The sequence below is a fragment of the Bos indicus genome, chromosome 18 (assembly GCF_029378745.1).
Source record: "Bos indicus isolate NIAB-ARS_2022 breed Sahiwal x Tharparkar chromosome 18, NIAB-ARS_B.indTharparkar_mat_pri_1.0, whole genome shotgun sequence".
In the NCBI taxonomy this organism is placed as follows: domain Eukaryota; kingdom Metazoa; phylum Chordata; class Mammalia; order Artiodactyla; family Bovidae; genus Bos; species Bos indicus.
In genome coordinates this window covers 44,158,646-44,171,603 of record NC_091777.1, presented here as the reverse complement: position 1 = coordinate 44,171,603, position 12,958 = coordinate 44,158,646, and the positions used below count along the sequence as shown (strand labels likewise).

At 47.8% G+C, this 12,958-nt stretch overlaps 1 protein-coding gene and 1 non-coding gene across 2 annotated transcripts in view; both read right to left on the bottom strand.

Moving 5' to 3' along the window:
* Positions 1 to 1,579: 1,579 nt before the first annotated feature.
* TRNAT-AGU (transfer RNA threonine (anticodon AGU)) lies at positions 1,580 to 1,653 on the bottom strand. The gene has a single exon. It is a non-coding gene; the product is annotated as a tRNA-Thr (tRNA).
* Positions 1,654 to 3,743: 2,090 nt separating this feature from the next.
* The window catches only part of WDR88 (WD repeat domain 88), a 48,970-nt gene continuing 39,755 nt past the window's right edge, over positions 3,744 to 12,958 (bottom strand). The window contains exons 10-11 of the mRNA XM_019980322.2: positions 6,493 to 6,585; positions 3,744 to 4,135 (exon numbers count right to left, since the gene is read on the bottom strand). Coding sequence (XP_019835881.2) covers positions 3,962 to 4,135; positions 6,493 to 6,585 — 267 coding nt within the window. The 3' untranslated portion in view covers positions 3,744 to 3,961. The remainder of the gene's footprint in view (positions 4,136 to 6,492; positions 6,586 to 12,958) is intronic.

Sequence of the window (12,958 nt, the reverse complement as noted above, 5' to 3'; positions counted from 1 at the left end):
AAATGTAAAAAAAAAGAATACTGGATTGGGTTGCCATGCCCTTCTCCAGGGGATCTTCCCAACCCAAGGATCAAACCCAGGACTCCTGCATTGGGGGTACATTCTTTACCATCTGAGCCACCAGGTAAGCCAGCACAAAGGGATGATGGCTCACAGATGCTTTTCTCCAGCTGACCTTCCCTAAGACCCAGATTCACACTCCCAACCAAGGACTCCCCTTATCTATCTAACAGGCAAATGGTCAAAACTGACTCCGAATACCTCAGGCTAGCAGTAAAGACGTGCCAGAAAAAAAATGACTCAAGCCCTATAACCAATAAAGTCTTCTTCTCCAATTGGGTTAGGAGGATTCTCCTATCAGAAATGCAAAGCCTCAAAGTATTCCTACAAGTTTTCCTTTGCAACACCAAACAAAACCAAACAAGCGGCAAAGGGCAAGAACTGACCCTCAACAAAGAGGGAAACACACACAGACACACACACACACACAACTCAGAACCACGGGAGAAGGCGAGAAAGGTGCAGCTTCTGGAGCAGGTGATCTGCGTACAGACGCTGATGCCATAAACTGCGATTTCTGCGACTCTTCGGGACTGTCCTGAAGCATGTAACAGGAAAATTGTTGAGGTTGACATGAGAATTCCTGGGTAACTTGTTCTTTTCTTTCCAAGGCCTCATTGACCCCTCCAGAGACTCCGATGCAATTGCTCGGGGTCAGAACCCACAATCATCTACTTGTGCAGCTCCGGGCCTTAGGATTCAGCCTCACAGAAGGCACCTCGGAGAAGCTGGCTCTAAACTTGGCACAGGGAGTCCCATTTGAGGCTCCCTCCCTGGAAATTTCATACTTTCATCACCCCGAGAGTCGCTCTGGCAGGGTTCAGTCCTCCTTTCTCCCCGGCGACTTTGGGCCTCCCTTGACCTCATCGAACCCATCTTTTAGTTTGGGGAAAGATGATCCGGATTGTGTGGCTAGAGAGAGAGGAGTAAGTCGGGAGAGCTGTGTGAGGGGCGCCCAGCACCGAGAAATCGATGGAGGAGCGCGAGGGCTGGGCCTCGCCACGCAGCCGCCGCGGAACCTGTGCAGGTCTCCAACCCCAGAGTGTTCCCACGGCTAAATGGAAGTCCTGCGCCGCCTCCAGCTAGCGTCCCCTCGGCACCGAAGCCCCAGTCAGTGATCCCACGCCACTCAAGAAACTCTAGGGACTCCGAGCAGGGCCAGCGCCCCACCGCGCCACGGGCAGGGGCTGACTAAAATGGCTTATTAAGCTCTCTCTTTTCCCTGATGCTAGGAAAGATTGAAGGCAGTAGAAGAGGGAGACGGGATGAGAGGGTTAGCGTTAGGGTTAGGGTGCATGGCATCACCGACTCCACGGACCTGAGTTTGAGCAAACTCCCGGAGATAATGAAGTCCAGGGAAGCCTGGCGTGCAGCCACCCATCGGTCGCAAAGGGTCAGACACGACAGAGACTGAACTACAACAAAGCCTCATGTCATACCCCCAAAGCGAGGAGGAACAGGGTAGAGGCGCAGCAAAATTGGGTTAGTTGGGCAAAAAGAGAGCCGGGACGCTCGGTTGAGGCACCGCTGGGATTCGAACCCAGGATCTCCTGTTTACTAGACAGGCGCTTTAACCAACTAAGCCACGGCGCCACCCGCGTTTCAGCTTTGCAAATGTGTTCCCCATCACTGTTGCCTAGATAGGCTGCGCGCATGCGCACAAACTTTGTTGGTGGGTGACGCATGCGCGGTGTAAGGTCTCTGTCACAGGCAACTTAGACCAGGGGCACTCTGAAACCGGAAGCTCGGACAGTGAGCTGAGGGGCCGGTGATCTCAGTGTTGTGGTATCTGCTCACCGACGTGGAGCCAGGATGGCCCGTCTTTAGGGGATGCTCGCGCAAGGTCCGGTCTCCGGCCCTCCATAACTGGTGCAGGGAAGCCCCACGCTGTCCGGCAAGGCCGAGCCCCTCCCGCGCCAGAGATCCCGGCCCCGCGAGCGCTGCCTGGCCGCCGGCTGCCCCCGCGCTAGGTCTCGGCTCACACCCGGCGGTGGTCCCACGGTGACCACGCGTCGGACCCATAGCACTGGCGCCCTCAGCCTGGGAAGCCGATTGCCCTCCTCGGCCGCACACTAGCCACCGTGATCTCGGGCGCCGCCAGTTCTGGGGGCTCATTCGCCCGCCGGTCCACACCAGACCTCTAGGTTCCACTGGGCCTCTTCCGCGGGTCCTGAGCACGGAAAGAATCCGGGGCACCGAGGGGACCCTGAATAAGCACTGAAGGATCCAGAGCTTCAAGGGGCCTAGGCTGCCGCCCTTGGAGCATCAACACCATACGTGGGAGGATTCTGCGCCCAGAGAAAAGCAGAGCCCTACCGACCAAGGCTTCTTCTTTACGCCTTCTGGGGCTCCTCACTCAGACACATCAGCCCCTTCGTCGCAAGACTTTTCAGAGGGCTTTTGAGCAGCAACAAACCCGAAACCTGCTAATTCATTGACCTAGAGATTTCTCCAGTGGGAGCGTTTCATCCACAGGAGGAATGGCAGTCTCTGCAGACCTATGTACACAAGAAGGTTCGTTCCAGCACTGTTTGTAAAAGTCAAAAAGGAGAAGCAACCTAAGTGTCCATCCCTGGGGACAGTGTTGATACATGCAGGCTGTCCATCCTCCTCCGCAGTGAGGAAAAATAATCCCTGCGTGTCTTCGTGTGAGGGAGAAGGGATACGACTTCTCTTCCAATACTGGGAGGCCATTCGGTGGAGTTTTGCCGTGTACCATCCATCATGATTGTAAATTAATGGATAAATACTGAACAGTCTGCTGAAGCTGGGCAGTCACCCCTGTTGTGACGAAGGAGGGCAGCACCAAGCACAGGGCCTGCCTAGGCAATGACTACCGGGTTAGGGTGCTCTTGGACAGAATTCTAGGATGCCAGTCAATTAACATTAAGTAAATCAGTCCTGCGCCTAAGTTTTTAAGAGGGACCAAGGGGCATACTAATGATATTTGATGGAAATCCTGTGCTGTGCTGAGTCGCTCAGTTGTATGGGACTCTGCGACCCCATGGGGGTAGTCGATATGTCGCCTGCCAGGCTCCTCTGTCCATGGGATTCTCCAGGCCAGAACTCTGGAGACGGTTGCCATGCCCTCCTCCAGGGGATCTTCCCAACCCAGGGATCGAACCCAGGTCTCCTGCAGGAGGATGCTTTACCATCTGAGCCACCAGGGAAACCTGATGGGACTCCTGTAAGCCATACCAAATGGAAAAGGGAGCCCTTCTTGTTTACCTGAAACCTTCACTCTTTGTGCAGTAATTGATTTACGTTGTATTCGATGCTGTGGAAGCAGGAAGGAGGCTGTACACATGCTTGGGCATTCTGGAAATTGAGGACACTGGGGTGGAAAACAAGCAGCATTCTGTGATGGAAATGCCCTCACCTACCTGCCTAACGAGATCTTCCTCAGCTCTAGGCAGGTGACCATCTGGGTGCATCAGCCAGGGAGGCACCCATAGGGCCACAGTACAGTCCCTTCCACAGAGGGGGGCTACACAGCTTCCTCTTCATTCCACAGACCCTTCCTCAGGGGTTGCTGGTGCCAGCACCCAATGACTGCTTTACAGGGCAAACCCAGAGACCAGAATATGTTCCCAAAATGAGACAGGATGAACACCAGGACATAGAAATAGCCAAAATGTTTCTAGAATTCACACACGCACTGTTTTCCAAAAGCATCTAGATTTATTCTGCATGAAAACTACAGACAAAGGGATCCCTGAGGTGCTGTGGAGCTGAGGAGGCCAAGCAGTGGTGGGAGTCCAGCCAGAGCCTGGCCTGGCCCCTGCCTTATTCTGATGGGCCCACCCACTGGGGAGGGGCCCCAGAGAGAGGTCTCTGCAGAGCCCCCAAGCCTACGTGACAGGTGACCTGGGCTCAAGTCACCCCAAGGGTCTTGTGGTCATCAGCCATCCTCATCTGGGCTGCTCTCCCTTGACAGTGAGGCCTCTCCTTCTGATGAGTGTGAGGCCTCTGTTGACAAGTCTGTCTCATTCATCCGGCAGAGCACACATTTGGTGACTGTTTCAGAAAAGATGTCGCTTTCGTAGATGGAGAAAGGACTGTCACATTCTTCACACTGACATGAAATATTTTAAAAGAGTAGAAAGGAGGTGCTGATCAGAGGAGATTGAGGCATACAGTTTAGAATTCTTCCCCCCCCCGATCCAACCACCTGGGGCCGGGCTGAGGCAAGAGCTGCCTCTCCTCTCTGGGGTCTCTAAGCCTACAAGGATGGAAACTGCAGACTGCTGAGAGAGAATGAGCTCAGGCTTTCCCCTCTCTTCCCTCACAAAAGCTACACAGGTCCTGCCAACTCGTGTCCCCTGCTGTGGGGTCCCAGCAGTGGGTGAGGGGGAGGGGGAAGTGGAAAGCCACTTGACAATGGCAAGGACTGGGGGTGGATGTCTAACTATCACCCTCTGCTCTCTGCAGAGCGAAACTGCAGAGCCAAGGGGTATCCTAACTACCTGACATCCTCGGGACACCTAGCTTTTAAAAGAGCATCAAGTAGGCAAGACTTCTGAACAAAGCAGGAACGTGATAAAGATGCTGAACATCCTCCTCTGTCTCAGCCTGTTTCTGGCCGAAGCGCCCAGAGGACAGTGGGTAGAGTGACACAGCTTGCTTGTCACATTTTCCCACCAACAAGTGAGCAGCACCATGGGATGGGCTCTTGGGCCATGAACAGAGGTCTCTCAGAGGGTCCCACCACAGCAAGGTACCCCGAGACCAGCCTGCAGGTGGCAAGCCTCCACCCTGGCTCTCCAAGCCCCTATGCTTTGCCACCCTTGCCCTCTCTAGGGCCCCAAAGCCTGCAGGGGAGGTGGGGCAAACCCCACCCAGGGTAGGTCCTCTGGGAAACCTGGCCTCCAGGATTTCTCACATTGATTCAGAGCAAGTCAAATGCAGCAAGCTCATCTTTGCTACAGCTTCAAGTAGTTTCTTTCTTTCCTTCCTTTTACAAGAAAGAAATGTATTTGATCCTTTACCTACCTTATTCTATAGCATAATTACCCACGACCCAAGCCCAGGACAGCAGAGCTCAGAGGAGGCAGTCCCTGGATCCCGCCCTGGTGGCAGGTAGAGACACAAGCACTGCTCTGTGGCCAGTCAGCTTCCAGGGACTAAGGGCCAACATGGCTGCAAAGACCATGAGGATCAGCTAGCCACAAAGATGCGGTTCCATGGGGGACCCACCCATCACCTCCCTGCCCCCAATGCCATTCCCCAATTGCTATTGTTGTTGTTCCATCACTCAGTCATGTCCAACTCTTTGCAACCCCATGGACTGCAGCATGCCAAGCCTCCCTGTCCTTCACTATCTCTCCAAGTTTGCTCAGACTCATGTCCATCGAGTCAGTGATGCCATCCAACCATCTCATCCTCTGTCAACCCCTTCTCCTCCTGACTTCAATCTTTCCCAGCATTAGAGTCTTTTCCAATGAGTAGGCTCTTCATATCAGGTGGCCAAAGGATTGGAGCTTCAGCTTCAGCATCAGTCCTTCCAATGAATTTTCAGGACTGATTTCCTTTAGGATGGACTGGTTTGATCTCCTTGCAGTCCAAGGGACTCTCAAGAGACTTCTCCAAAAGCACAGTTCAAAAGTGTTCATCCTTCAGCACTCAGCCAATTAGCCATCCCCAGAAGTGGTAGCTATCAGCTGGGCAACCTTCTGAACAGAGAAGAACCTGGGGGATTCCAGGATTCACAAGGGCCCACGGGGACTCCTCAGCTTCGGGAAGGGGTAGCCAGGTGCCTGCACTGCAGGGCCCCAGCAGGCACTGGCCTCCACTGCCCGGGGCTAGTCCTGGCTACACCTGGTGAAACAGCTGTGCCCACCATGATCATCCACTAGAGACCTGGGATTTGAGTTCCATCCATGGGAAACGGGGCACTGGGGACCTGGCTAGGGTTCTGCTGAAGGAGCTTAGGAGGCCCACACAGAGTCCAGCTATATGCCAGCCATTCCTCCAGGATGGCCTTGGGCCTCATCCCCTCCCACTCATTCCACTCTTCAGCACCAGGCTCAGTCCTGCCGCAGGGTCTCCACATGGGCTGTTCCCATAAACAGCTTCACAGATCACAGCTCACTCCCTCCCCACCTTCAAATCTTTGAACAAATGTCACCTTCTCAATGAGACCTCTCCTGACCCCCATTTAGAAAGCCATACCACCAGCCTTCCCATTTCCCTTCCTGTTATTTTCCTCCAAAGTACCTATGACCATGTGACTTACTACATACATTTCTTATTTCTTTATTCATTGTTTATCTTCCCTTTTAGAAATGTAAGCTCCCTCAGGGCAAAAATTTCAGTCTGTTTGTTCATAGTTTTATCCCCAGTTGTCCAAGAAATATTTGTTTAAAAAATAAATAAATTTGTAGAGAGAACTAATGAAAGCCTTCATTTGGCTTTGTTTTACCCAATACCAACCTGTTTCACCTTTAAGCCCCGGGTCTTTTTGTGCTCGATTACCAAGGGAATTTGGTCAATTTCTTCAATATTCCATAGCCTCACAGTCCTATCCTAAAACAAGTTAAGCAAGAAACCAGCAGTCACAAAATGGGCTCATTAGGCTTGGATGACCCAGGGAGGTGCATGGCATCCAGGTTTCATGCAGAGAACTTCCACCTGCAGAGTGACAGAGTTAGGGTGACCAACTATCCCAGTTTGTCTAGCACTATCCTAGCCTTAGCACTGGAAGTCCCACATCCCCAGGAGTGGAAACAAACAAGATGTCCCTGAATAAGAGCATAGAGAGACTGTAATTCATTTATGTGACGGAATATTATTCAGTAAGAAAAAACAGACGAGGGCTGTCAAGTCACCAAAAGGAGGACCCTTAAATACGTATTTTTAAATGAAAGAAACCACCTCTGAAAAGGCTACATACTATATGATTCCAACGACATAACATTATGCAAAAGGCAAAAATATGGAGCCAGCAAACAGGCCCATTGGAGAAGGCAATGGCACCCCACTCCAGTCCTCTTGCCTGGAAAATCCCATGGACGGAGGAGCCTGGTGGGCTGTAGTCCACGGGGTCGCTGAGGGTTGGACACGACTGAGCGACTTCACTTTCACTTTTCACTTTCATGCATTGGAGAAGGAAATGGCAACCCACTCCAGTGTTCTTGCCTGGAGAATCCCAGGGATGGGGGAGCCTGGTGGGCTGCCGTCTATGGGGTTGCAGAGTTGGACACGACTGAAGTGACTTAGCAGCAGCAGCAAACAGGCCCATGATTGCCAGGGGTTCTGGGCAAGAAGGGCAGGGGTGAACAGGTACAACACAAGAAGTTTTGAGTTTTGAGGACAGTGACATTGTTCTGTATGATACTGTGATGGTGATAACATGACATGATTTTGGCAAAACCCACACCACACAACATCCACTGGATCATCAAAAAAGCAAGAGAGTTCCAGAAAAACATCTATTTCTGCTTTATTGACTATGCCAAAGCCTTTGACTGTGTGGATCACAAGAAACTGTGGAAAATTCTGAAAGAGATGGGAATACCAGACCACCTGACCTGCCTCTTGAGAAGCCTGTATGCAGGTCAGGAAGCAACAGTTAGAACTGGACATGGAACAACAGACTGGTTCCAAATAGGAAAAGGAATATGTCAAGGCTGTATATTGTCACCCTGCTTATTTAACTTATATGCAGAGTACATCATGAGAAACGCTGGGCTGGAAGAAGCACAGCTGGAATCAAGATTGCTGGGAGAAATATCAATAACCTCAGATATGCAGATGACACCACCCTTATGGCAGAAAGTGAAGAAGAACTAAAGAGCTTCTTGATGAAAGTGAAAGAGGAGAGTGAAAAAGTTGGCTTAAAGCTCAACATTCAGAAAACTAAGATCATGGCATCTGGTCCCATCACTTCATTGGAAATAGATGGGGAAACAATGGAAATAGTGGCTGACTTTATTTTCCTGGGCTCCAAAATCACTGCAGATGGTGATTGCAGCCATGAAATTAAAAGATGCTTACTCCTTGGAAGAAAAGTTATGACCAACCTAGACAGCATATTAAAAAGCTGAGACATTACTTTGTCAACTAAGGTCCATCTAGTCAAGGCTATGGTTTTTCCAGTGTTCATGTATGAATGTGAGAAGTGGACTATAAAGAAAGCTGAGCGCCAAAGAATTGATGCTTTTGAACTGTGTTGTTGGAGAAGACTCTTGAGAGTCCCTTGGACTGCAAGGATATCCAACCAGTCCATTCTAAAGGAGATCAGTCCTGGGTGTTCATTGGAGGGACTGATGTTGAAGGTGAAACTCCAATACTTTGGCCACCTGATGTGAAGAGCTGACTCATTTGAAAAGACCCTGATGCTAGGAAATATTAAGGGCAGGAGGAGAAGGGGACAACAGAGGATGAAAGGGTTGGATGGCATCACCAACTCAATGGACATGGGTTTGGGTGGACTCCGGGAGTCAGTGATGGACAGGGAGGCCTGGTGTGCTGTGGTTCATGGGGTTGCAAAGAGTCAGACACGACTGAGCGACTGAACTGGACTGGACACAACATTAAGTGTGAAACTTAAACCATGGACATTAATTCATAATTATGTATCAATATTGGTTCATTAATGGTGATAAGTATACCACACTTAATGCAAGGTATTAATAATACTGGCAACTGGAGGGTAGGGCTATAATATAACTCTGTATGATTTGCTCAATTTTTATATAAACCTAAAACTGCTCTAAAAAATAAAATCGATTTTTTAAGAAGAGCTCTATGCTCCTTAAAAACTGGTCACTGAACTAATTTGGGAATACCCCTCAGATGCATTGTCTCCATCATTCCTTTGATTATGAAATTGAATGTGGTCAGCAAAATAATGTTCTCCCCCAACCCTACCCCCACCCCCAAAGAAGTCCACATCTTAATCCCCCAAACCTGAGAATACAATAGATTTCATGACAGTGGGGAATTAAGGCTGCAGAGGCAATTAAGAGTGCTAAGCAGATGATCTTAAAATAGGTAGATTATTCTGGGTTAAGACTCTGATGCTGGGAGGGACTCGGGGCAGGAAGAGAAGGGGACAACAGAGAATGAGATGGTTGGATGGCATCACCAACTCGACGGACATGGGTTTGAGTGGACTCCAGGAGTTGGTGATGGACAGGGAGGCCTGGCGTGCTGCGGTTCATGGGGTCGCAGAGTCGGACACCACTGAGTGACTGAACTGAACTGAACTGATTCATATGGGCCCAAAATAACCACAAAGTTTTCTAAAACTGGAAATTCTAGTCAGAGGAATAAGTAACAACTGAAGAAAGGCACAGAGAGATACAATGTTGCTGGCTTTGAGGATGGAAGAAGGGGCCACAAACCAGGGAATGTGACTGGCTTCTAGAAGCTGGAAAGGGCAAAGAAGTGGATTATTGCCTAGTGCCTCCAGCAGGGAATACAATCCTATTGACACGTTGATTTTATCCCAGTGAGAGTCTGTCGTACTTCTATCTTACAGAACTCTCAGATATTAAATGTATGTTAAGCGGTGAAGTCCGTGGTGATTTACTGCAGCACGCTGAGTTACGTTACATTTTCTGACTCTGCACTTGCAAGTAAATATCCTGTGGGAAAACAAAAGGAGAAAGTTTGGTGACATACATGCTGGCCCTTACAGCGCAGAGCTGTCAGGTTTTATCAACAGCCATGCCCGCTACAGCAGGGGTCCCCACACCCGGGGCCATGGTGCTGGTCCATGGCCTGTTGGAACTGGTCTGCGTAGCAGGAGATGCGTGGCGGGCCGGCCAGCGCAGCTTCATCTGTATTTACAGTTGCTCCCCATCACTTGAACTCCATCTTCTGTCAGATCAATGGTGGCTTTAGATTCTCATAGGCACAGAAACCCTACAGTGAACTGCACAGGCGAGGGATGTAGGTTGCACACTCCTTATGAGAATCCAATGTCTGATGATCTGGTCGGCATTATGGTGAGTTGTATAGTTATTTCATTATAGATCACAGTGTAATAACAATAGAAATAAAGTGCACAATCAATGTAATATGCTTGGATCATCCTGAAACCCTCCCCCACTCCAGTCCTTGGAAAACTGTCTTCCATGAAAGCGGTCCCTGGTGCCGAAAAGGTTAGGGACCTCTGGTCTGCAATATATTGAGTGATTTGTCCAGCATGACAATGGCAACAACGAAAAAGCTCCCCCTAGCTCTTAGACACTTTGATTCAAAAGATAGGGTTTCATATCACCTTCATTTCTATAAAGATTTTAATGAAACTGTAGAAAATATAAAACAGAAACATGTTGACGTCTTACACAAATACAAACTAGACGCTGCTCATCTAGCTACTTATTCCTCAGACATGTACATATTCCTACAAATTCCCCAAATGTGAATTTTGGGAAATTCCATTTCATCTATTACCTTACCAAAATAAATGAAAATATCCTACCAGTTGAAGGGCCTGCACATCCTACAAAGGAATCTTATTTGCTTACCTGTACTGTTGGGCCTCTCCCAAGCAAAGTTTTTTTTAGTCATTTTTCAACATTCTCAAAATGTGCAGAAGCATTTAATACTAACAGAAACAGTGGCTTTACAGAAATGGAAGAAGATATCATCCTCAAACATATGCCTACAAGATGGCTATTATCATTGCTGGTCAGAGAAAGGATGTTAAAATGTTATCCTACCATAAAATCACATATTTTAAGTATGAGACAAGTTAATCCTAAAGGAAACCAATCCTGAATATTCATTTGAAGGACGGATGCTGAAGCTCCAATCCTTTGGCCACCTGATGCGAAGAGCCAACTCATTAGAAAAGACCCTGATGCTGAGGAAGATTGGGGGCAGGAGGAGAAGGGGTTGACAAAGGATGAGATGGTTGGATGGCATCACTGACTCAATGGACATGAATCTGAGCAGGCTCTGGGAGCTGGTGAAGGACAGGGAGGCCTGGCGTGCTGCAGTCCATGGGGTTGCAACAAGTCAGACACGACTGAGCGACTGAACAGCAACAACATAGTAACCAAAACATAGTAACCAAAACAATATGGTATGTGTCAGTCACTCAGTCGTGTCTGACTCTTTGCAACCCCATGGACTGTAGCCTGCCAGCTTCCTCTGTCCATGGAATTCTCCAGGCAAGAATACTGGAGTGGGTTGCCATTTCCTTCTCCAAAACAATATGGTACTAGCATACAAATAGAGCCCAGAAATAAACCCTCACTTACACAGTGAATAATTGGATGAGGAAGCCAAGACTACTCAATGAGCAAAGATTAGTCTCTTCAAAAGTAATGCTGGGAGTCCCACTCCTAGGCATATACCCTGAGAAAACCAAAATTGAAAAAGACACATGTATCCCATTGTTCACTGCAGCACTATTTACAATAGCTAGAACTTGGAAGCAACCTAGATGTCCATCAACAGAAGAATGCATAAAGAAGTTGTGATACATATACACAATGGAATATTACTAGCCATAAAAAGGAACGCATTTGAATCAGTTCAAATGAGGTGAATGAACCTAGAGCCTATTATACAGAGCGATGTAAGTCAGAAAGAGAAAGATAAATATCATATACTAATGCATATATACAGAATCTAGAAAGATGGTATTGAAGAATTTATTTGCAGGGCAGCAATGGAGAAACAGACCTAGAGAACAGACTTATGGACATGGGGAGAGGGGAGGAGAGGGTGAGATGTTTGGAGAGAGTAACAAGGAAACTTACATTACCATGTGTAAAATAGATAGCCAAGGGGAATTTGCTGTATGTCTCAGGAAACTCAAACAGGGGCTCTGCATCAACCTAGAGGGGTGGGATGGGGAGGGAGATGGAAAGGAGGTTCAAGAAGGAAGGGATATATGTATACCTATAGCTGATTCATGTTGAGGTTTGACAGAAAACAAAATTCTGTAAAGCAATTATCCTTTAATTAAAAACTAAATAAATTTTTTAAAAGAAAGTGATTTTTTAAATATAAATTTATTTATTATAATTGGAGGCTAATTACTTTACAATATTGTAGTGGTTCTGCCATACATTGACATGAATCAGCCATGGGTGTACATGTGTTCCCCATCCTGAACCCCCCTCCCACCTCCCTCCCCATCCCATCCCTCTGGGTCATCCCAGTGCACCAGCCCTGAGCACCCTGTCTCATGCATCAAACCTGGACTAGCGATTCGTTTCACATATGATAATATACATGTTTCAATGCCATTCTCTCAAATCATCCCACCCTCGCCCTCTCCCACAAAAAAGCGATGCTGGGAGAACTAGAAAACCACACAGAGAAGAATGAAACTGGGCCCCTATCTATACAACTCAAAAAAAAATTAACTCATATGAATTAAAGATTTAAACATAAGACCTGAAACCATAAAGAGAAAATATTTATATTCAAAACTCATAAAAAACACACAGAATTCAATAACAACAATAGCAATAAAAGAGAAACTGAATAAGCAATTTTCCAAAAAAGACATACAAATGACCAACAGGTACATGAAAATGTGCTCAGCATCACTAATTATTAAGGAAATGTAAGTCAAAACCACAATGAGATATCACCTTACTGTTAGAATGGCTATTATCAAAAAGTTAAGTGTTGGTGAGAACATGGAGATAGGGGAACTGCTGTGAACTGTAGGTTGCCATGTACATTGGTATAGGCACTATGGAAAAAAGTATTGGAGAAGCCTCAAAAAAAAATTGAGAATGAAACTATCACATGATCCAGGAATCCCTCTTCTGGGTGTATATCCAGAGGAAATAAAAACAGGATCTCAAAGAGATATCTGCACCCCCGTGTTCATTGCAGCATCACTCACAAAACCAAGGTATGAAAACAAGCTAAACACTCAACAGTGAATGAATGGATAAAGCGGATGTAGTATATATATGTG